This window comes from Brachyhypopomus gauderio, chromosome 6 (assembly GCF_052324685.1).
Source record: "Brachyhypopomus gauderio isolate BG-103 chromosome 6, BGAUD_0.2, whole genome shotgun sequence".
Classification (NCBI taxonomy): domain Eukaryota; kingdom Metazoa; phylum Chordata; class Actinopteri; order Gymnotiformes; family Hypopomidae; genus Brachyhypopomus; species Brachyhypopomus gauderio.
The window spans coordinates 1,150,323-1,175,480 of record NC_135216.1 but is presented as its reverse complement, the minus strand read 5'-3'; the positions used below and the strand labels follow the sequence as shown (position 1 = coordinate 1,175,480).

Below are 25,158 nucleotides of genomic sequence, written 5' to 3'. Positions count from 1 at the left end.
AAAATTATAAAAACTCTGTACATTTGCTTTTGGTACTTAAGGAAGGATATCACAGGTTGCACAAGCCCAGCACAAGCTGTACTGTTTACCTACTTTATGTGTGTTGCTTTATAATTCTGCCATAACTCATTTAAAAAATGCAGATGTATTGGGATGAGCTGTTTTGTGGATCTTTACATTTGCCTTTTGACCCAGCTCTTGTCTCCTGTGTTTCAGAGCCATATAGTCCTGCAGTGTGGGTGATGATGTTTGTCATGTGTCTGTCAGTGGTGGCTGTAACTGTGTTCATCTTTGAGTTTTTCAGTCCTGTTGGATACAACAGAAGTCTACAAAGTGGGAAAAGTAAGTTGACGTTTCTTGCTGTGGGCACATGTAAAATACATTCAGCGTTGCAAAGCTTTGATGATCGCCAAGCTGCAATGTGAAGTTTTTATTATGATAATCCAATTCAGCAGCCTGTGAACACTCAAATGCTCCTGCATTTTGTTCAGTCTGTTTTCTTCTCTCCCTCCAGTCCCGAAATTTCTATATCAACCTCTATCTCTTTCTGTTTCAGAGGCGGGAGGATCTAAGTTCACCATAGGGAAGTCTGTCTGGTTGTTATGGGCTCTGGTCTTTAATAACTCAGTTCCTGTGGAGAACCCTAGAGGAACTACCAGTAAGATCATGGTACTGGTCTGGGCTTTCTTCGCTGTCATCTTCTTGGCAAGCTACACTGCTAATCTTGCTGCCTTCATGATCCAAGAGGAATACATTGACACAGTGTCTGGTCTGAGTGACAAAAAGGTAATTGATGCATTTTGTATCATACGACAATTATGAGTAGGGCTGCCTAGCAACACTAGTCATGAACTGATGTATTATGTTCTGTTCTCCATAATATTCTCTCAAACCAGGTTAGATGATTTAAAGGCTAGTGATGTGATTATCACCGAAGATATCTTAGGGGCTGATCCTTTGGGATGATAGTGTTATCATACTTTCCAACAGAGATGCAAAGCGCCCGTGAACTGTATTTGGCATAACTCGAAACGTTTGGTCAGTAATCTGATCAGCAGTTTGCAGGACTCCCCTTCCTTTCCCACCTTCAGTTCCAGCAGCCCACAGAGCAGTACCCACCCCTCCGCTTTGGTACTGTACCTAACGGCAGCACCGAGGAGAACATTCGGAGCAACTACCCCAACATGCATCAGTACATGGTGCGTAATAACCAGAGAGGAGTGGAGGAAGCCATCGATAATCTCAAGACTGGGTGAGTGGACGACATCGGTAACTGAAGAGCATATTTTTTCCGAGCTACTATGATCGTAAAGGACAGATTTCTTCATAATTAACCCTTCGGTTTTGTTGACCTCACGTTTTTTACTTTAGTGTTCCCGGTCTTCAGAGACCGGTCTGTTTTAACACACAAAAAACCCTTGCAAACACCACCTTGCAAACACCGGCATAACGTGTGTGTGTCTGTGTCTGTAGGTGTGTGTGTAGGTGTGTCTTTGTGTCTGTGTGTGTGTCTGTGTGTGTGTGTGAGTGTCTGTGTGTGTTTAGGTGTGTGTGTGTGTGTGTTTAGGTGTGTGTGTAGGTGTGTGTGTGAATGAGTGAGTGAGTGAGTGTGTGTGTGTGTGTGTTTAGGTGTATGTGTGTAGGTGTGTGTGTGAATGAGTGAGTGAGTGAGTGAGTGTGTGTGTGTGTGTGTGTGTGTGTGTGTGTGTGCACGCGCGCATGTAAATTCATGCACATGAGTGGCATGTCACACTCAGATCACAGTGTGCCTTGCAAACATAGGCATAACATGTGTCTGTGTCTGTAGGTGTGTGTGTGTGTGTCTGTGTGTGTAGGTGTGTGTGTGTGTGTCTGTGTGTTTAGGTGTGTGTGTAGGTGTGTGAGTGAGTGAGTGAGTGTGTGTGTGTGTGTGTGTGTGTGTGTGTGTGTGTGTGTGTGTGTGTGTGCGTGTGTGTGAATTCATGCACATGAGTGGCATGTCACACTCAGATCAGAGGGGCCTTGCAAACATAGGCATAACGTGTGTGTGTGTGTGTCTGTGTGTGTAGGTGTGTGTGTGTGTCTGTGTGTGTGTGAGTCTGTGTGTGTTTAGGTGTGTGTAGGTGTGTGAGTGAGTGAGTGAGTGAGTGTGTGTGTGTGTGTGAATTCATGCACATGAGTGGCATGTCACACTCAGATCAGAGGGGCCTTGCAAACATAGGCACAACATGTGTGTGTGTGTGTCTGTGTCTGTGTGTGTAGGTGTGTCTGTATGTGTGTGTGTCTGTGTGTGTAGGTGTGTGTGTGAGCGAGTGAGTGAGTGAGCGAGTGAGTGAGTGTCTGTGTGTGTGTAGGTGTGTGTGTGTGTGTGTAAGTGTGTGTGTCTGTGTGTGTGTAGGTGTGTGTGTGTGTGTGTTTAGGTGTGTGTGTTTAGGTGTGTGTGTGTGTGTGTGAGAGAGAGCGAGTGTGTGTGTGTGTGGTGTGTGTGTAGGTGTGTGTCTGTGTGTGTAGGTGTGTGTGTGAGTGAGTGTGTGTGTGTGTGTGTCTGTGTGTAGGTGTGTGTGTGTCTGAGTGTGTGTGTGTGTGTGTGTGTGTGTGTAGGTGTGTGTCTGTGTGTGTAGCTGTGTATAGGTATATGTGTGTGTGTGTGAGTGTGTATGGGGATGTTTTCTGTCTGATAGATGAATATATTCTGAATACCCATTCATTTCCTGTGATGGTCACGCTTGACCGGCAACAACACAGATGTAAAACGTTGGTTTAAAACACTCAAAATTCAATGAAAAAGATGATCATCACTTTTATATGTTCCAGTGCATAGTGTGGAGGATGGCATAAGGCCTTGCAGCAATCAGATGTAAAACACAATATTTATGAGTGGTTTAAGTTGTAAATCGGTCAGATTTGACCCGAACACGACAGGAGGGTTAAGAACAAAGACCATTTTTCACCTCAAACTGAGACACCTCCTGAAGAGCGTCAGCAAGAGCACCTGAAATAGCTCTAGTGTACATCATGGTCTAGTGTACATCATGGTCTAGTGTACATCAAACTGCAGTGTAAATGAACAATAATAGCAGTATGGTCACTTTGGAGCAGAGAAATCTTAAGTGCTGTTACTAACATCTGATGTTAACCTCCACTTCTCTGCAATAATCTTATTTTTCTGGTTTGCGTATAATGTTGCACTGATTCTGTACAGACCTTGAAAAACATATAATCTCAACCAATCGTTTTTTACACGTCAAGGCTATGATAATTCCCTCTGTTGTGCATTTAAAATATCCTTTCATTTTCTCAGAAATCGACAGTGCGCCTTTTAATCCGGTGCACCTTATGTATTAATTCTGGTTGTGCTTACTGACCTTGAATCGGTTTTATGTGGTACATGGCACTCAAAATATGTAGTATTATAGGAAATAGATATTTGATTTTGTATTTTGATGACAGCTATGCCACCCATGTTGCTTTTCCATCATTCAGGAAGACATTCTTACATATGCAGAGTACTTGTAGAGGGATGAAATAAAGTTATGAAATTAAATTCTTTGCTGATGGTGCATTTAAAATTTAATGAAACTGAATTTTAGGCTGTAGCAGTACTTATTGTCCTTACAGTCCTTGCTTTATATTATTTTCCCCTTACAGCAAGCTGGATGCATTCATCTATGATGCAGCTGTGCTCAACTATATGGCACGGAAAGATGAAGGTTGCAAAGTGATGACAATTGGTTCAGGAAAGGTATTTGCCACAACAGGATATGGCATCGCCCTGCACAAGAACTCCCGCTGGAAAAGGCCACTGGATCTTGCTTTGCTGCAGCTGGTGGGAGATGGTGAGCAGACTATTGTTCAAAAAAGTTGTAATGAGCACATAAAAAGAGTCAGTGGCTATGTACTTCTGCTTCAGGCTGTAACAATATGACATGGGTCACATACAGTATTATATTGTTTATTTTAATGCTACATTTCGGTTAACATGCACTCTTGATTCTCATTTCATACCCCTTGAAAAGAAGGAGTATGCACTCCTTGAAAAGAAACTCGTAAGAACATTGTGAAAATGAGCCAATGTGTTCACAGCACACATTACAATCTGAACAATTTATTATTTCGTTATCTGCTGAATAGCAACAAATGAAACAATTACTAAAACAATGCACCCTGTAAGCATCACTGCACCATAACCAGCAAAAGAAATAGATGGTGACTTAGCCATGAAGTCTATACTTATTCACCAAACCAAGGAGAGGATGTGAGGTTGTGGAAACAAAAGGGTTAATGACAGAGCCAGACAGATGCTACTGTTAATGAGTAACAGGGATGCAGTCACACCTGAATTGGGCACATAGCTTCCTTGTATAATGTTGCAGATGTTGTCTAGGCAGAAGCTGCAGAAGTTCACCCTGTTGGGGCTGGAGTAGGCTCATTCTGATATCACAAATAGTGAACCTCAGTAAATGGATGATGATGGCATCCAGGTACGTTTCTGCTAATCAATGGTAGGATTATATGGCCATGTCTACCAGCTGCTTGAACATAGTGGGAGCCCCTGAAAGTCCACAGTGAAGAACTCTATATGGCCTGTGTGTATTGGGTGTGGAGAAGGTGGTCTTGGAGTCAGGCTTCGGGAGTAAGGGTTTCCATTATCCATTAATGTATCCAGTATCCATTAATGAGGTTGAAAATCAACATGAACCTGGCCCTACCTAACTGATCAATGAGTTAGTAAATTCAGGGTTACTAGTTAAACTGGAAGTCATTGCAGAACCATCATGAATTAAAATTCCTAGTGGATGACCTGAGTGTAGCTATGGTGGAAGTTACAGATCTGTATACTGGTCAATGTCCTCTTCTAGTTTCTGCTATTGGCCAGTTGAAAACTTCTGAGATTTTTGTCAACCTGCTCTTACAAACAGTTTTTTATTATCCAACTTTGGAATCATAAGAAAATGAGGAATGCCATGGAAATGAGGACAAGGACATATGGAACTTTCATGGCTGGGCTAGTTGACCTTCGGCATCTGACTGAACCTTTTAATGAGCCCATCTATCTGCTGGTATCACAGAGGTGTAGACATGTTTTTTTACCTTAAAGAGTCTGCAGTGGTCTGCCATGAAGCAGGAGATGTGATGTTCGTGGGGATTCTCTCATGGTTGCAAAGGAGGAACAGCTTGTGTGTGGCCTTGGATGTATAGGAACACTTCTAGACACCAGGTCACAAAATCCACAGTGACAAGTACTTGGGCAGTGTCTCCAATGTGTCCATTTCCATTCCCTTAAAGGAGACATTGTCAGGGGTGATGGTGGGAAAAATTCCTGAGCCTGAACTTTTTCTGAGCTTGGGGGGGAGTGTTAGTGTAAATTGATTAATAATTAATAAGTCAGGTAATCCTTATAGTGAAATAAAAAACTAATTTCTATTAATATTCTGAGAAAATGCTGTAACCTAAAGATTTAGATTAGACACAATATGTTAAAAACAGGCATGATTAATTATTTATTCATTACTGTTAGTAAATTATAGGATACCAGACAACTAAAAGAAATTATGCAAATAAAGTTTAAAAGAATCACAAGTATTGTGATTATAGTTAGTTTTTATATATAAAATTTAATAAATATTTTGTGTTGGTTTTTTAGGACATACATTTTGTGCTTTTGTTCATGTATTACACCTTACGCCGTAAGGCGGCCAGGATGAACCAGATCATCTGACCACCTGTACCGGCTCAAAAAAAAACACTCTTATAGTTCTGATAAAAATGTAACTTAATCAGAATAAAGATAAAATACTGAATTTATCTTGTATCTACCTCTGAAGCTCTTCCGATGTCTGAAATACAGGCGGGTTACGACGTAAATCGGAACATACGTACATACTGTACATAAATAACGTACTATACGCAGTTATCCTAAACTAAAGCTAACCTTTTGACTCATAAGGATCATATTTCGGCCTCAAAACAGATAGCATGCGCGCGTGTGTGGTTTATCATTATGATTTGATGGATTTTTCCCCCCCTCAAGTTTTTTTTTTCTTGTGGACATGTCGGTACGCCGGAATTCCGGCGTAGCGCCTGAAAACTATCAGGCCTGCATTGTGAGAGGAACGAAGTGCACCAGAGGACAACTGGCATTTCCTCCTTACATGTTTATTTACTGGTGATCAAGGGCCAATGTAACTGTGCACATATATGGGATAGGGCAGACATGGGCAAACTATGGCCCGCGGGCCCATTAGGCTTTTTAATCCGGCCTGCCGAATTTGTCCACATTATAGTAAAAACCTCATTCATTTGCCCTTTTCACCTTTTCCCCTGCAATACCCTCGTTTCCCCAATAGATAGCGCACTAGTCGAGACACATTGACCTCTGTTGGAATGTAACTTTCCCGCTGCCGTAAAAATGAGTGGACCAAAGAAAAGAAAGGTGGACACTGAGTGACGAGTGTTTAAAAGTGTGTGGAGTGGACAACAAAATATTTTTTTCAATGAGGTCCGATCAACGTCTGTATGTCTGATATGCCAAGAAACGGTTGCAGTTTTCAAAGAGTACAATATCAGCCGTCACTTTGCTATGCAGCATGCAAACTAGGCTAGCAAGCAGTCAACAGAATGACGAGCGGCTCCTGCTCAGAAATTGGCATGTTCTCTACTGTGTTATGAAAAAAATGCATATGGAAAGTTTGGAGGAGTGTCTTTTGAATAAGGGTATTTATTTATTTATTTATTTATTTATTTATTTATTTATTCACATTTTTTTGAGCACAGTTTAAAACATTTTTTCTTGTAATTCATTTGGTTATGTGAAAAGGTACACCCTAGGAAGCTAGAAAGCTTTTAAGTGGGGACCATACATAGAATAGGTAACACGTAGTCCATTCTGTAATGTTTGCATTTACGCACAGCAGGGATTCAGTAGCTTAATTAACACTTCACACATCGTTCTCAATTTAAAGAGCCCTTTCTAGTTTCTGCTGGTGGCAGGATATTTAATGCAGTCTATCGCAGGACAATCCTGGTTTTGCAGGGTTTAAAACAATTAGAAATTATTGAGCTTGAGTATATCGTTGAGGAAATATGTTTTGAATGTTGAAAGTGTTCCATTTATCTTTTTCCAGTAAGTGTTGATTTCAAAGTCAAAGTCAAATTTATTTATATAGCGCTTTTCACAACACATGTTGTCACAAAGCAGCTTTACAATCGTATGGGTCCAGATCCCTAATGAGCAAGCCAAAGGCGACAGTGGCGAGGAAAAACTCCCTACGATGGTGGGGATTAGGAATAAACCTCGGGAGGACCAAGACTCAAAAGGGAACCCATCCTCCATTGGGTGGCCCGTTAGCACAAGTCCGTGGTGCAGTCATGGTCTGGTGATTGGGAACTGGTCTTGTGACCGGAGGGTCGTGGGTTGGATTCCCAGACCTGAGGCCATGACTGAGGTGCCCTTGAGCAAGGCACCTAACCCTAACTGCTCCCCAAGCACCGGGCTAGGGCTGCCCACCGCTCTGGGCACGTGTGATCCACAGCCCCCTAGTAATCACTAGAGTGTGTGTTTGTGTGTGTGTTCTAACTGCACAGATGGGGAAAAAGCGGAGGACAAATTTCGATTGCGGTGACAAAATCACAATTGACAAATATGACACATTTACATTTACATTTGGTGCGCAGGATGTTTCTACAGATAAAGTTAAGGTCTTTGTTCCCCGGCCAAGTAGTCACAGTGCCTTCGGTGTAGATGGTGAGCCTCAGGTAGGAGCTAGCATCAGCACGTCCTCTTGCGGAAATGGCACATCCAACCACGGCATCAGTACATCCACTGGCAAGCCAGACCATCTCCCAGGTGCTTGTAGGTGCGTCTACGTCTTGGGTAGAAGCATGCAAAAAGATACACAATATAGACTGAGTGTGTGGACATCAATTTAAACCATCATTGATTTAAACGTACATAGCTCACGTGCCGGCGATAAGCATGTGGCTCCGGCAGGCTAATCTATAGCAGCATAACTAAAGGGAGGGGGTCAGAGGTGACTGCAGTCATGAGGGCTCACTGAGACATTGCTTTCCAGTCAAGTCATTGTCACAACTGAGTGATGCCATGACACAGCTGGATGACAGCATCAACATCTCAGAAATCTGAGACGAGACCAGAAATCTCAATGTCTGGGGGCCCCCGAGCCCCACACCTTACAAGGGGAATATTAGCTGAAGGCTTGATTAAATACGTGAGTCTTAAGTCTAGATTTAAAGACTAGAACTGTGTCAGAATCTCGGATTGGAGCTGGAAGGCTATTCCATAATTGAGGGGCTTTAAAGGAGAAAGCTCTGCCTCCGGGTGTAGTCTTACAAATTTTTGGAACTAGGAGAAATCCAACATTTTGGGAGCGCAAAGGGCGAGATGGGTTGTAGTAAGCAATTAATCCACTCAGGTATTGTGGGGCAAGACCATTTAACGCCTTTTAGGTTAACAGAAGAATTTTAAATTCAATTCAATATTTAATCGGAAGCCAGTGTAATGCCGCAAAAGTGGGACTAATATCAAATTTTCTAGTCTTAGTTAGGACTCTAGCTGCAGCATTTTGAACAAGTTGTAGCTTTTTTATGGACTGTTTAGAGCATCCAATTAGAAGACTATTACAGTAGTCCAATCTTGACAAGACAAAAGCATGGACCAGCTTCTCTCCATCAGCTAATGAAAGTAAGTGTCTTAGCTTGGCGATATTACATAAATGGAAAAAGGCAGCCTTAGTGACATTTAGGGCTGCCATGATTAGTCGACTAGTCACGATTATGTCGACTATTAAAATAGTCAAAGACAAATTTAATAATTGATTCGTCATTTTTTTTTCTTTACTTTTTTCTCTACAAACTGCTGCGGCAGTTTCCACTGACGCACATGTGCAGTGGTGTGCAGTAGTGGAAACGACATCCCAGGACGTTATACAGACAGGCTCTGGTATCATTGCTACCCGGCTACAGAAATCAAAATGCAATATCTGCAAGGCAGAACTTACCCTCCGCGGCAGCACAACCGCGATGCACGAGCACCTGAAGCACGTTGTGGCTGATTGTGACAATGATGAAGAGGGACTGTCATCTCGGTAATTTAAATTGCTAGTTAGCTGCTAAAATTAGCATGAACGGAGCGTTAACTTAATACTTACTCATCGTGATTGTAAAAGTTAACATTAGCGATGGTGATTTGTTTCATTAGCCTTAGCATGCATTCATGTTTATTTTTCTGAATAATTCCTTAGTTTCAGGTACCTACCTAATTTTATTTAAATGTAGCTAAGTTTAATGCCAGAGACAAATGAAAGAAAGAAAATCCTAAAAAATAATTTCTTTATTAATGTATTTATTTTTGTGTTGTTTAAGCCAGTGCCTTATCCTTATTTTAATAATTGTTTGTTGCAACAAGCTGCATATTTCATTAAAGGTTTAATGAACTATGATATAAATAGTTTTAATTTTTAGTTAGCATATAGCTGAAATCTAATGATGGTTATATAATAGCGATAAGCTGTATGTTTTATATTCAAATAATATATGATCCGATTAGTCAACTAATCATAAAAATTAATTGGTGATTAGTCAACTATAAAAATAATCGTTTGTGGCAGCCAAGGACGGATTAAGGATAGTCTGGGCCCCTGGGCAAAGGGTTGCACAGCCCTTTCACACACACGCAATTAAAGATTTTTTTTAAACGCGCACTTTTTTTTTCACACACGCATTTTAAATTTTTTTTTTCACATGCGCACGCTCACACGCGCATTTTTTTCACACACGCATGTTATTATTATTTTTTGTTTCACACGCGCACGCTCACGCGCAATTTTTTTTATTTTTTCACACGCAAACTTTTTTCACATACATTTTTTTATTCTTTTTTCACAGCCATTTTTTATATATTTTTTTCACACGCGCACTTTTATATATATTTTTCACACGCGAACTTTCTTCCACATGCTCACGCGCATTAAAATTTTTTTTCACACGCGCATTTTATTATTTTTTGTTTCACACGTGCAATTTTATTTATTTTTTTATACACGCACTTTTTTTCATACACATTTTTTTTTTCACACATGCATGCTCACACGCGCAATTTTATTTATTTATTTTCACACGCGCACTTTTTTTACTATTATAAAGCTTACACTTCTACTATTATCAATAATGTAATATGCAAATAACAATAAACTTTTTAAAAAGCTGTGAGTTGCTAGTTAGCAACGTTACACTAGCCTTGAAAAAGGCTGTGAACCTTTCAAAGTTTAATATAGTTGTAACGTTCGGGCACAGCCAAGGACGAGACACGGAATCCCCGCTTACGTAGCAAACGTTACGTTTTATAACAACAGATATTGCGCAATGGCGCACGAGAACACTGAAGCACATACACTCAACGTGCAGACTTTAGACAACGACGAGCACAAGACACTGCGCGAACACACATTAAATAGACAGACCACATCAACCCCACGTGATGATGAGACGAGCCACAGGTGAGACAGATAACTACAAGACACACCCGCACCCACGGAGATACACTGACACAGACGAATAGACGCAGACAACGTTAACACACGCCCCAAAGGAAGGGTTCGGGGACCGTAACGTGACAATAGTAAATATAGTAATGTAATATTATATCATGTAATGTAATATAATATATAAGCCTTTGAAAAGACTATAAAAAGAAGGTAACAGAATATATGCAATATAGTATAGTATAATATAATATAAAAATATTTATATATATTATAAAATAATATACTGCAGTATAAAGGTCAATGAGCCTTTAAAAAGGCTGTTGGTTGCTGATCTGGTAATAGCAAGGTAAAAGTTGTAGTAAAAGCATAGAGCAAGTTCACAAGCTGAACTGTCTGAATGTGAGGAGTTTTGATACTGGCAGGGGGTTTTATATAGAACTTGCATATTCACTTGGAAGTTCTCGCAACACCTGATTGGCTCAGCCCCCGTCTTGATCTTGCATATTCACTTGGAAGTTCTCGCAACACCTGATTGGCTCAGCCCCCGTGGGAATTTATGGCAATGTAACAATTTTTCACCACTGAGTGAGAGGGTGGGAGAGGGGTAGCGTGTATGTGTGTGTGTGTGAGAGAGAGAGACAGAAAGAGAGGGGGGGGGGGGCATGGAGAGGGAGACAGGGGAAAGGTTTTGAGTATATTAAAAATGCTGTGTTAATGATATTAAATCAAGTTTCATTATTGTCAAGACCCCTTCACACTGCCTTGAAGCATGTCAAGTCATGTCAAACTGTCATTGAATGGTCATTAAATAAGAAGCTGAATAAAATATATTTTCCAATAAATAATCCTCAAACTAAATATCAGGGTTACACGCATACGCAGCCACAGCAACTACAACAAAACCACTTGCTGTTTCATCTGTCACCAAACCAAAATTGTGCTACTCAGTAAAATTAGCTTGCAGTTCTGTTGTATGAAAAGGCACTTTTCCTTTCGTGCATTCCTTCAGAACTAGAGTGACCACTGGTCTCTTTACTGTTGTTTATTAAAGGGGAAACATGAAACTAGTCAAATGGCTTGTTGTTTTCACATAAGTGAAATCACACCCTTGGCCAAATTCACTCAAATTAATCAGTGTCAAAGATAGCATTCATCAGACAAATTGCTTGTCTTAAATTTAAATAATTGCAAAATTGCTAAATTAATTTGTGTCTCTGCGCTTAAGAGAAATTTAACATAATAATTTTGAAACAATACAAATTCAGAAGCATTAAGTAAGGGCCTGAGTTTGTAGGTCCCTAGAAAGTCAAGGAGCCATGGTAAATGACTTCTATGGAAGTCAAGGGCCCCGTAGCAGGGGCCCTCGTGATCAAGGGCCCTCTAATGGTATGCCCTGCTCTTCTCTAGGGCCCCCTGGTAGGGGCTCTCATAACCAGTGCCCTCTAAAAATATGCCCCCCTCTTTCCTAGGACCCCTAATAGCCATAAGTCGAAGTCAGAGCAGTGCCACAACTCCTCATCCATTTTCCTAAGGGGCCCAAAAGCATGGCTAGGGCACAAAAGCATGACTAGGGCTCTCCAAAGCATGGCTAGGGCCCAAAAGCATGGCTAGGGCCCCCAAAAGCATGGCTAGGGCCCCCAAGAGGCCCTGGGGTCAAAGTCCTTAATAGTCAGAGGATCCTTAAAATGGAGGGCCCTCGGAAATAAAAATATATTGTACCATAAATGTTGATAGGCATCGCAAAAAGTTTTCGGCCAGGGCCCCCTTAACCTCAAGGGCCCCTGGGCGCTGGCCCCACTGGCCCGGTCAGTAATCCAGCCATGGTGGCAGCCCTAGTGACATTGCATATATGTGTGTCAAATGAAAGATACAAATCAATAGTAACACCCAAGCTTTTTGCGGTAGATTTAGGTGTTACTGAAAAACCATCTAGGGTAAGGGGAATATCAGCCCAAGAATCAGCACCTCAGTCTTATCGGAATTTAGTTGAAGAAAATTAGACGCCATCCAGTTTTTTATGTCCTGGACGCAGTTCTCAATCTTGAGAGTAGTAGTGATATCATCCGGATTGGAAGATAAATACAACTGAGTATCGTCTGTGTAGCGGAGACAGCCAAAGACATTGCAATATCACAAAGTGGATTACTTTCACCTTGGATGGCAAGAGACTAACCCATCCACAGCTCTTTAATTGTATGTAAAGATAAACACTGGCCCTTCGCTCGGTAATAAGCACCAAGGAATTCATACTCCTAATGGCTCTCTTCTCCCAAAAGCTTAAGAAGACTTAACTTATCTGATTGTCTGAGAGTAAAACAAAGACCCTTAACGTGCTCTGGCCAGGATCAACCCTTCTCAGGAGGACACAGAGTATAGAGCTAGGGAAAGGTCTACACTCATAAACCTAAATTACCGGCCTATCTGATTCCCCAAGGTTTAACCTCAGTTTATAACACCTTGGAATTCTTGTGTTAGAATCCAGAACTAAAGATGCAATATTTCAGAAATCCTTGTAACTCCAAATCTGAACTGTACACGGAATTGGAATTCAGCCTACTGGAACCAGCTCGGCAAACACAGTCTAGAGACACCGAAATTGACTACATTTCAACCAAGGAAAGGATAATTATGCGGGATAATTATCCCTTATGGAACCAGGACAAAGTACCTCTGAATTGAAAATTATGTGATCTGTGGTTGATATAGACACAAATAATGATCTTTCATGTATTCAGCATTAAGTAATGTTATCAGAATATCTGTTATTATATAATCACCCCACATTGATACATATCCATTTAATACTATGGCTTCAGTATTTAGATATACTTATCTTTGTAGCTTTGAACTGTATTGTGAAGGCATGCACGCATATATATATATTCTTGTGTGTTATGCTGTTTAGATATGCATGCTCACTAAGTTCTGTGTGTTAAGGTCATAGAGACCTGCATATTCTCATATTCATGTGCTGCATTATTTGAGATCTATCAATACACTTGTAGTCCAGTGTAATGTCTAATTAAGATTTATATATGTAACCGAGTATCAACACGTAATGTGCTATAGTAGGCATATATATACACTACCGTTCAAAAGTTTGGGGTCACTTAGAAATGTTCTCATTTTTGAAAGAAAAGCAATTTATTTTTTTTTTGCTAACATTAATGTTTGTTGGGTTCCAAGGCACTCTTCACGATGGACTGAATAAAAGGGCTATATTGGAACTTACAGTTCTGTTTTTCAGTTTTTTTGCAAGCGCCACTCAGCTATCCTGCAACACAGCCATAGATAAAGCCGATTTATAAGGACTTGCGCTAGCAAATTTGTAGGAACAGATAGTTGGGCCATGGCCGGAATACTCAACTGCTCATCTTGACAGTGGAAGAACTACCTGTGAAAATGGTCTAGGAAGGTAAAAAGTAAAGAATAGCACGTAAATAGTTATTATAATTTAGAAAAACAATAGCATTAGATTAAATTAGAAAGAAACACTCTACAGCAGCGTCAGCAGGAAGATCTGTCAAGTATTATTCAGGTAGCTGCTCAGAGATTCTTAGCTGCTATATACATTCCCCAAAAATGCAAGCTTCCAGAGTGTTGTGGCAAAGTCAGTTGATCTGAGCATTAAAGAATGGGTCACATCCATGAAATCTGCTTTCAGTGTCATGGAGATTGCAGTGAGCTGGCCAAACATCAGTTAAAGGGCTAGGCAAAGACAGCTGTGAAATTTATGCTGAAAACAGAGGATATTGACGTAATTTTATTATCAGAGACAGATGTCAAGGGAGGGGGGGTGGCGAACATAAATTGTTAACAGGGCGGTGTAAAATGGACACAAATTAAGTATTATATCACGATAGATCGGCAGTGGTTGGCGCCAGAGCGAACTAGTAACTCATTGAATCATAGATATGGATCAGAGGTAAATAAACTAGATTTTTTTTTTTCGGCATGAGAAATCGGAAGTGTGGCGTGAGAGCGTGTGAAGACGGTCAAATGCGTGTGTCTCACGCTTAATGCGTGAGAGTTGGCAACCCTGCATCTCTGAATGATGTTGAATAGAGATATGTTTGTTAACTAAATGGAGAGGCCTGGAGGTGACCACAGTCATGAGGGCTCACTGAGCCATTGCTTTCTACGTCACAACTAGAGTGAGCCTTAAGCTGGGCGTACACTGTACGATATTTTAAATCATGTACTCGGCTCCAGCTCAAACTGTACAACTAAATCGCAGGGAGAGTTGGCTCGTGGAGCTGCTTCAACAGTGCGATACTCTCACAAGAAGTGATTTGAATTTCAAGCATGTTTGATATTCTTGCGACGCTGCGATTTCTGATCGGGAGTTGGTCGTGAGGTGTGAATCGCTCCTCGTTTACCTGTGTAAACTATACGATGCACGACACACGATTGAGCTGAAACTCGGCCCGATCGCAAAGATAGTCGAACGAGTGAAAAATCGGCTGAAAATGAATAAATCAGAAATAAATCTGAATAAATAGTGACTCCTAAGATTTTTGTGGTGGATTTAGGTGTTACTGAAAAGCCGTCTAGGGTAAGAGGAATATCAGACCAATTGCTTCTAGCAGCTTTTTGTCCAAGAAGCAACACCTCAGTCTTATCAGAATATAGAAGTAGAAAATTAGATACCATCCAATTTTTTTTATGGCCTGGACGCAGTTTTCATTTTTGGGAGTAGTAAGTAAGTAAAGTAAAATTTATTTATATAGCACTTATCTTAGACAGCAGTCACAAAGTGCTTTACACAAAACAGTTCATAAAACAGCAGCAAGACAATAAAATGAAATACAATTACAGCAAATTATCCAAAAGCCAACTTAAAAAGGTAGGTTTTTAATTGCCTTTTAAATGACTCAACTGACTCAGCATCTCTTAGGAACTTTGGCAAAGAGTTCCATAGCCTTGGTGCAGTAACTACAAATGCTCGATCACCACGAGTTTTTAAACGGGAGCGAGGAACCGACAACAAACCTAAGTTGGTTGACCTAAGACAACGTGTGGCTACATGTGGCTTAACTAACTTGGATAGATACAGTGGAGCCTGGTCATGCAGCGCTCTGTAAGTAAGAGTGAGAATTTTAAAATGTATACGTTGTTTGACCGGGAGCCAGTGCAGGGATGATAATAGTGGAGCAATATGGGATTGTTTATTTGATCGAGTAAGCAGTCTAGCGGCAGCATTTTGTATTGCCTGCAAGCGATTCAAAGCAGACACACTAAGTGAAGTAAATAGGGAATTGCAGTAATCAATGCGAGATGAAATAAAAGCATGAATAAGCTTCTCGAGCTCTGAATTTGAGACTACAGATCTAAGTTTGCCAATGTTTCTCAAATGGAAGAAACAAGATTTTGTCAGCTGTTTAACATGTCTATCTAACAACGACTGATCAAATATAACACAGAGGTTACGCAGCGTCGTCTGGGTGACTGGGGAAAGAAAATCAAGCGATTGTTTGATCACTGGAGTCACCTTACTAGGAGCAACAATCAAAACTTCTGTCTTTTCTGAATTTAGCTGTAGGAAGTTATTTGACAACCAGTTCCTAATGGCTTCCAAACAGTCAAGTAGCCTATGTAGACTCTGAATTTCGTTCGGTTTAAAGGAGAAGTAAAGCTGAATATCGTCAGCAAACAGATGATAAGTAATATTAAAACCATCGATTATCTGGCCCAAGGGAAGCATGTAGAGAGAAAATAACAGGGCCCAGGACCGAACCCTGCGGAACACCACAGCACAAAGAACAGAGTCAAAGACATAATGTTCCATAGTAACAGCAAAGTCTTTCAGTTAAATAAGATGTAAACCATTTCACTGCTGTACCGGATAAACCTACACAATCTCTTAGTCTCTCAATTAAGATCTGATGGTCTACAGTATCGAATGCAGAACTGAGGTCAAGCAATACTAAAACTGAACAATCGCCTACATCAGAAGACATAAGCAGGTCATTAGAAACCCTCAGCAGAGCCGTTTCTGTAGAATGACGTTTACGAAAGCCAGACTGGTACTTATCATATAAATTATATTTCTCCAGAGCAGCAGTGAGTTGATTGGCTACCACCTTCTCTAAGATTTTAGACAAAAATGAAAGTTTAGATATTGGTCTATAATTTTTAAGCTCTGCAGGATCAAGGTTCGGTTTTTTAATCACTGGCTGGACAGATGCATGTTTAAAGTAAGTAGGAACACAACCTCTCAACAACGAAGAATTTATAAGAGCTAAGACTACAGAGCCTATATCTGGTAAAACTTTAAAAAATAGTTAAGGTGGAATTATATCCAAAGAACTAAATGAAGGTTTAGTTTTCGCGATAATGTCCATCTCCTAAGCTAATGGTTTGAAATGACTCCATAATTATTAAAGAATGTTGTGGAGGAGTGCTAATTGTACACTTCACAGGCTGGATATTAGATCTGAATGTTCGTTACCTTATCCACAAAGAAAGATAAAAACCTATTACAATCATCGACTGAGAGGTCATGTTAGGAGGGGCAACTATTCGATTTACAGTATCAAATAAAATCCTAGGATTTCTCTTGGAGGATAAAATTACATTAGCGAAATAGGTCGTTCTGGCTTCTTGTACTAGCACATTAAAAGTAGAACGATGCTCTAAGATTCAGGCAGTGAACTTCCAACATAGTAGTTTTCCATAATCTCTCAGCCCTTCAACAGACCTGCCTGTAGGTATGAACCTCCTGTGTTAACCATGGTTCAGTGTTATGGATAGATTTAGACCTGAGCTTTAAGGGTGCAACTTTATCCATGATATTTGAGCATAGTAGTATTGATATCATTCGATTTAGAAGATATATACAACTGAGTATCATGTGCGTAGCAATGAAATTTAATACCATGCCTACGAAGGATTGTGCCCAGCGGTAGTGTATACAATGAGAATAATATGGGGCCCAATACAGATCCTTGTGGGACACTATATTTTACCTTTGTACATTCTGAACATTCATTATTTACAAGTACAAATTAGTAACAATCTGTCAGGTAAGATTTGAACCAGGAGAGTGCTTGACCTCTTATGCCAATGAGTGTCTCCAGGCAATTCAGTAGAATGTTGTGATCAATGGTGTCAAAGCAGCACTAAGGTCTAACAGTATAAGAAAAGAAATGTGTCCTTTATCAGAGGATATTAAGAGATCACTTTAGGCAGTGCAGTTTTAGTGTTGTGGTGGGGTTGAAAGCTGAAATAACTCTAGGACAGGGGTGGCCAACACATCAGAGACCAAGAGCCACTTTTCTTTACTGCATTATAGCAAAGAACCACATCATACACTTGGGCACACTTGAACACCACCCATCCCTTCCTCACAAACAAACACACACACACACACACACACACAGATAGAAAGAGAGAGATCTGCTCAGCCAGATTTATTGTAAATGTCACACACTAAAATAATTTTCAACAATGAACAATGTGTGCACTGTTGCACACATATATAAACTCTCAGTTCAAGTACACAAACAAAAATATAATAATTTATTAGTTTTTCTTTTACTGGGAATATTGCTCAGTGGGACTTCTGGCATTCCTTGCCTTGACCAATCCTCTTCAAATCTGGTTGGTATTCCTTTATTGTAACTCGAAGCAATTCTCTCACATGGATGTCAGTCAGAACAGATCGATGCTTTGAAATCACATGTTTCAGGGTAGAAAACACAAGACTCCCAGACGTATGTTGACCCAAACATTGACAGTATCTTAAGCACAGCCCGTTTGACATTGGGGTATTTTTCCACTGGCACACTTTTCCAGAATTCTATGGTCCCTTTCCTTAAAGCAGGTTTCAGTTGTTCTTCCTCACAAAGATCGATCATCTCCAACTCAGCCGAAGCCTCATCTGTGACTAGTGGGGTTTTCAAACAGTCCGTCTGCGCATTAAATGGGTTGACGAGGAGCGTAATCTGTGGTATTTTCAGTTGTAGATTATGGAACCAGGTCACAAAGCTTTCATGCAGGTTTTCAATCAGTAATGCATATCTGGCTCTTTGCTTATTCAGGACAGTGCTGGTGACTTGCCTGCTGGCATTTAGCAGAATGGGAAAATGCATTAAATCTCCTTTTTTAGTATGCGCGTTGAACAGCTTCAGTTTGTTGAAAAACGAAAACACACTTTGCACCAGGTCAGGCAGGATTTTTAACTTACCCTGCAGGGTCAGGTTCAGTCTGTCCAAGTGACCCAGCATGTCAACCAAAAAGGCCAGATTCATAAACCATGCGGGGTCCGAGAGCTCAGGATAGTCCTTGTCCTTCCATTAACAGTTTCACAATAGAGGTGTGCCAAAAAATCGATTCATATATCAAAAATCGATTCTCATTTACTACGATTCAGAATCGATTTTAAATGTCCCAAAATCGATTCTAAGTCGTGGTGAAGTCTCGCGTTACGTAATTACAAAATTACGCGAGACTTTACGCAGCATGTTCTGGGACACACTCATGCGCGGAAAAGGTTCAAAACACATGGAGGAAAGAGATATTCAACCTGTCCGGTCTTCATTTAAGGCAAAAATATGGGTTCATTTTGGTTTTTACCGAATGCCGGGGAAGACCGAACTGGACACAATGTAGCTCGTGTGCAAGGCTTGTGTAACGCGGTGAGCACGGGAGCGTTAATATAGAGAAGGGTGAGAAATAATATAGAGAAGGATGGACCCAAGTGCCGGCTCGCAAGAGCAAGACGTTTGACACTCGTCAAATGTATTAGCGAGAGGGAAACGCGCACAGCGACCCAGAACGAACAAACAAAACAACACGGAAGACTCAACGCGCAAGAAAATCGAAAGCAAAACCGTGAGGGCACGGAGTAAATAGGCCCTGCATATTTGTGCCTGACACAACTGCTGACACTACCACTGGGGAGCATCAAGGATTACCATGTTCTTGAAGGTGAAGTTGCTGGTGTAGAAAAAAATATGCAAGCAAGTTATTAAAAAAGAGAACAGTATGATCTCAAAATATGATCTTTCTAAAGAAAGCATTGGCCCCCTTCTTCTGCTCATGTACATCAAAGACAAGACCTTGAGCCACCCTCCTGTTCTCCTGGGAGATTCATAATTTTTACAGTGCTGTGTCAAAGCTGAGGTGATGAACACAGGTACAGGCAATGGAAAGAGGTGCAGCAACTCCTATTCGTCAGACATTAGCACACACAATAGACATACAGTAGGTTTATTGTAAGGCCTGCCTGTCCTGTCAAAGCTTCACTGTTAAACCTTAGTGGAATTCTTCCTGCTTCTCTGTGGTGGGAGAAATTCTTCTGCACTTGGACACTGGTTCTGTGTTTCAGGGCAGAGAATCCCATAAGCACATTATGGAACTCTGTAGCTTCCCTCATCTCCTTTGGTTGCTCCTTGTTCTGCATCCAGAGCATCAGGTTGGAATCATCTTTTTGTGAGGCGGATCATGGGATCACCTGTTGGCACTGTGGTATGTGGGCCTTATACTGTGAGGGTGGGGGAATTTGGACGCGAAATCCTCCACAGAGTTTTGATGGTAATTGAAACCAAGCGCCAGTCCGTGTAAAAAAGAAACTAACTCACATACAACACGATAAACGGGAGAGAAACCAAAATACTCGCGGAAAACATTCAACGTGGAAAACGGGAAAACTGAAAGTGTCGCGGAAAATATTCAACGGATAAACAGGGTAAAACAAACTGAAGATGCCAGGGAATAAGTTGGCTCTCTCACAAAAGAGGATAGGAACAAAAGGAAAAAATAACCCAATTCAAATAATTTCCTGATGGTGAAAAATAAAGCAGAGGAGCCAGTGAGAGTGGCGCAGGATTGCAATCACTCAAACAGAGTAAATCAGAAAATCTCCCAACAGAGACAAGGTGGCAAGACACCCAACACAGCACAAAACCGAGGATAACAGGCTGAAGGTTGGCAGCAACGAACACAGACAACTCAGCAGTGAGACACTGTCTCAGTTTCCTTAAGGAACAATGAAGACAGGTGCAGGTCATCACTTCTGATTGCGCGGCGGTGTGGCTCGTGAGCTCCTCTTGGTTGTGACAGAAGGACCGGCCCTGGAACCAGCCCAGATATATACAGCAAGCAGTAATATTCAGTGACAGGACCCAGTTCCATGTGAACCAGGTTTTCCTCCTTCGTCACCAAATATTATTGCTGGTAGTAGGGAGAGGTAGGCTAGTCAGGCCTCACCTTGGATCCCTTCCCACTGTTCCCATCTCAGACCTCCCACTCCATTATGAATTATGCCTCATGTTGAGACAGAAATAAACATGAACAAGGACAGAACCCTACAATGTAAAAAAAAAAAAGTTCAGCAAACAAAAAAAAAATTGTCAACTTATTACAAGTGATTTTTTGAGTAAATTGAACTTTTCACTCAAAAGTCTGCCCAACTCAAAATATAAAGTTATATTATGAGTTCACTTAACTTTAATTCTACGGACAAAATATTTTATTACAGGACAAAGCAGTGTTAGTTGGGAGAACAAAAGCTATCACAACTTATAAAAATCAGTCCAGTCAACTTAATATTTTAAAACAAAGGCAATATAGTATTTTTATAGCAATAAATAACACAATTCAAAAAGATGAACATTAATAAAACATTTATTAAAGAGTATTACAAAATTTCACATTTCATTACAATAACCATAGACAGACATACAATATAAAAAATATCAATGATGAGAGAACTGCTTAAATATTTACATATTACAGTGTCACGGAAACGTTCATATCGAAACACACAGCAGGACACTAAAGCCTAAAGTGAAGAACATTCACTCAGAATTCATTATGTGTTAATTTAAGTGGCGTGGGGCCTCTTTTCCACTGCCAGTGGTTGCTAGCTAGCCTGCTAGCTAAAGTCACAAATGTGAGGCCGTCTACGGTTTATTTTTCCATTTGCTTTGTTGCTACATCAGAATTAGGACGTTTACAACATCTTGAAATGATTGTTTGACAGTAATGTCCTTTACTTATACACTACCAGGCTAAGAACGTCTGCATACATTTAGGACTATGCTAACACTGCTACACCTTAACTGCATTGGTTTGTAGTTGAAACAAGACCATTAACACACATTAAAACTTTGTTGAAAGTGACTTATTTGAAAATAACATTTTCTATACCTGTTTATACAAGACAACTGGGCATATAGTCATATATAAGTGTTATTTGGCTTATTATATTGAAATATTTGATTTTAACCTCAAGAATTACTTTGACCCTTTAAGTATACAAAGGGTCACATAGAAATGTGAAAATAATGTAAATTTATCTGCAACATGACTTACTACTGAAAATGTACTCCATACCTCGTGCGGTTGCGGTAGCTAAAGGACTTACAAACGTGCATAAGCTCCTGCACAGCCAGGAAACCCCGTAGCAAATGCTACTAACTTGAAGTGCGCATGTGTTCATTAAACAAGTTAGTACAGTGGACAAGAAACGTAAAATAGTAAGTTACATCAACAAAGGAAAATAAGTTAGGAATACGTTGGAGCTGAATTTGTTGAAATTACTTAAGATGATATGTGAACCTCACCAACTTTTTCTTTTTAGTTCAAATTACATTCTTACTTTAGTTTCAAGAACTAAACAAAAATTGGATTTTATACAGTGTAATAGCTGTTTGAATTTCTCTGAATGTATCCATTTATTTTGTCATGTATGTTATTATTTATGGCCAGTTCATTGTTCATGTAATTATTTATGGCCAGCTCATTGGCCAGTTGCCTGCATTCTGGTGTGTCAAGTCAACTTACAATTGGATGACAACTTACAACAAACAGATGATTTATCACATTTTAATCCTACAGACAGCCTCTGTTGATGTGTTTGGATGATTGAGTATGGAATAACACCTGTCATGTAGCAATTTGAACAGAATGCCTTAAAATGATGATGCAGCAGTGTAATACTGTGATAATGATCAGTGAACAATATAGTGTGCAGTACTAGGCATGGCCTTCGGTGACATCACACCACACAGATGTACTACTCATCATTACATCAGAATGACTGGAACTTCCTCATCACCACCTTCCCTTCTAGTAACTGGACATGTTCATAATTGCAATTCACTGAAGTGCCTGTTTTCTGAGGTTTGAATGAGAGCATGCAAACTTTTTTTTAATGAATGACAGAATATGGTTCTTTTAATTTCCTTTTCTGGCAAGGAAAGTAACTAGCATTGTTCTAGGTTTCATTGTCCATTGTTTTTGCATTCTCTCTGCATTGTGACGGGCAAGGTGAGCGAAACAAAAAGGAAGCGATCACGCCAAGTCTCAGGGAAAATTGATGGTCTAATGAAGAAAGTGCGCAAACCAAAAACCCGTGACTCAATCAAAATTAAAGATATAATGACCAGTGGTCAACTGATACAAAGACAAGACATATATAGACAAACAAACAACCTTCAGGTGAGACAGATTGCAGGCCCCACCCACCTGAGGGACAAACACAACACAACAACAACAACAGGACAACTGCCGCTGTGGACGGAGGCGACCAGTAGGGGGCCCACCGCACCGTGACAAGATTATCTATTTGACATTGAAACATGACAGTTTAGTCATGCTTTCAATGTCACTGCTGTTCAGACATGAATTGTTAATTTCTAATTCAATAGTTTTGCATAGTATAGCATAGGGGTTAAGTAATAGTTTTCTGAACCGATTTGTATGTAAATGACACAGTTTTCATGACTTTTTATTTACCTTCAGTTAAGTTCCACCATACGTTGGATTCTCAATATAAATTCTATTTGAATTAATGTGTACTTTTATTGAATTCAGTTGACTTCTGCTCTGGACTGCTTGTTCCTACATAAAATATTCAGCACCACTATATTAAGGGTTAATGTCAGCTAAAAGGCTTAATTTTGTCTGAAATACAGAGTGGAAAAGGACACTGGCTTTTAAATAACAATGTGATTATCACAAGCTTAAAACACAACAAACAGTCTTTACTGGCAATGTTGATATAGGGTAGAGAGTTAGACTGCCATGACTGGCTTCACCAGGTATCCTTTCATCTAGCAAAACTCAATAGATTCTGATACTGTTTAACAAGATGAGATCTGAGAAGCACAGCAGTGTTCTAGGTGGGCTGCTGCTTTCGCTTAGTCCCCTACCGGCAGCTGATCCCTAATGATGATAATGATCGGAATACAACTATTTATTAAAGCTGCCTTAGTTTAGGGAAAGGGAATAGATAACAGGTAAAAGGATTGGGATATGTACCGGCACATGTGCACTCTCTTAAGCCATTAACATGTCCATCAGGAGGCTAAAAGAGAAACTATATAATAAACTGTGCTGCTGAAGACTAATTGCAAAGCAAAATAAAACAGAAAAACATTTTCTATGTGTATGTATTGAAGTGAAATATGACTCAGAAGCAGATAACAGAATGGAAGTGTGAAAGAAGAGAAAAATGTCTGTGAATGGACTCAGAATGTTTTAGCATTCTGTCACAATGCTAAAACACTCCTGACAGAGTAATCAGTTGATAATATCCAGGAACAAATCCATTAAATAAAGTGTGAGGCACATTAGACATACTTAGATCAACACGTTTATTTGTTGTAGTTGTTGTAGTATTGGTCATGAAACAAACATACATTTTTGCCTGCAAAGACACATCCTTATGGAAAGAATACCAGAGCATGTTATGTATAAAGCTAATGCATATGTGAGATTTATATTAATGTAAAAGGTTGGACAAAACATACTTCATGATGTGCTATTCAAATATGTTATCCTGTTTTTCTATGTTGTTTCCACACTCTCTCTCTGGCTATGCTGGATGATTTTAATTAGGAAGACGTTGAGCCAGCTGTCATGCTGAACACTGAAAATGAAAAGAATCTGGAAGAGGCTCAGTGAAACTTGATAAATGAAATTTGAGAAAATCTTAAAGTTATTGAACACAATAATTAATAGCCAAAGGGTCAGGGTAGCAAACATTGCACTAGTCAAACTGGCAATTTTGACATGTATTTGAGTGTGGATTGTCAATAAGGCTAATTTCCTAGTTTCAGTAAATGTTTTGTGATTTCAGTTCACATTACAATATATTTGGTATTACCCAAGATACATTTCTTGGATGGATTTTCATAAATTGATAAATTCTCATTTATTGTTAGGATTCTGGGTAACACTGTTTCTCCTGTGGGGGGCTGGTGTTCAAACCACATCTGGGCACTGTGTTATACTAATGAGTTTCCTTGGATAAAATATTTATGGGATTAAATAGCTGAAAGGCCAAAAGGACTGAAGCCTGGTCCATAGATACTAAACCCTACTGCTACTCCATTGAGTGATATGAGCTCCAATGGCCAGTAAGGAGCTCTACAGCTGTTACGTGTTTATGTTGTTTTCTCCAATGCTATGATCTCCATTGAATTTCTTGCCTCAAGCCACATTAAAAAGGTCAACAGAGGCACTAAGCCACACCCTTAGATTTGCACACAATCTGGAAAACTGCTAACATTCACCCCCTTAGATTTTTTGCTTATTTGTATATTTTTATATATGTATATTTACTTTTCTTGTATTTTGGTCTCCACCAAACTGACTTCAAAATGTTCCCAATACTCTGAAACTCAATATAATAATAATAATAATAATAATAAAAATAATAATAATA

The 25,158-nt window shown here is 39.9% G+C and overlaps 1 protein-coding gene across 3 annotated transcripts in view; it reads left to right on the top strand.

Annotated features, from left to right (window-relative positions):
- Positions 1–25,158, top strand: part of grin2da (glutamate receptor, ionotropic, N-methyl D-aspartate 2D, a) — a 97,622-nt gene that overhangs the window by 62,020 nt on the left and 10,444 nt on the right. For all 3 annotated transcript variants that reach the window (XM_077008027.1, XM_077008026.1, XM_077008028.1), the window contains exons 9-12: positions 217–342; positions 557–786; positions 1,092–1,252; positions 3,628–3,815. In XM_077008027.1, coding sequence (XP_076864142.1) covers positions 217–342; positions 557–786; positions 1,092–1,252; positions 3,628–3,815 — 705 coding nt within the window. The remainder of the gene's footprint in view (positions 1–216; positions 343–556; positions 787–1,091; positions 1,253–3,627; positions 3,816–25,158) is intronic.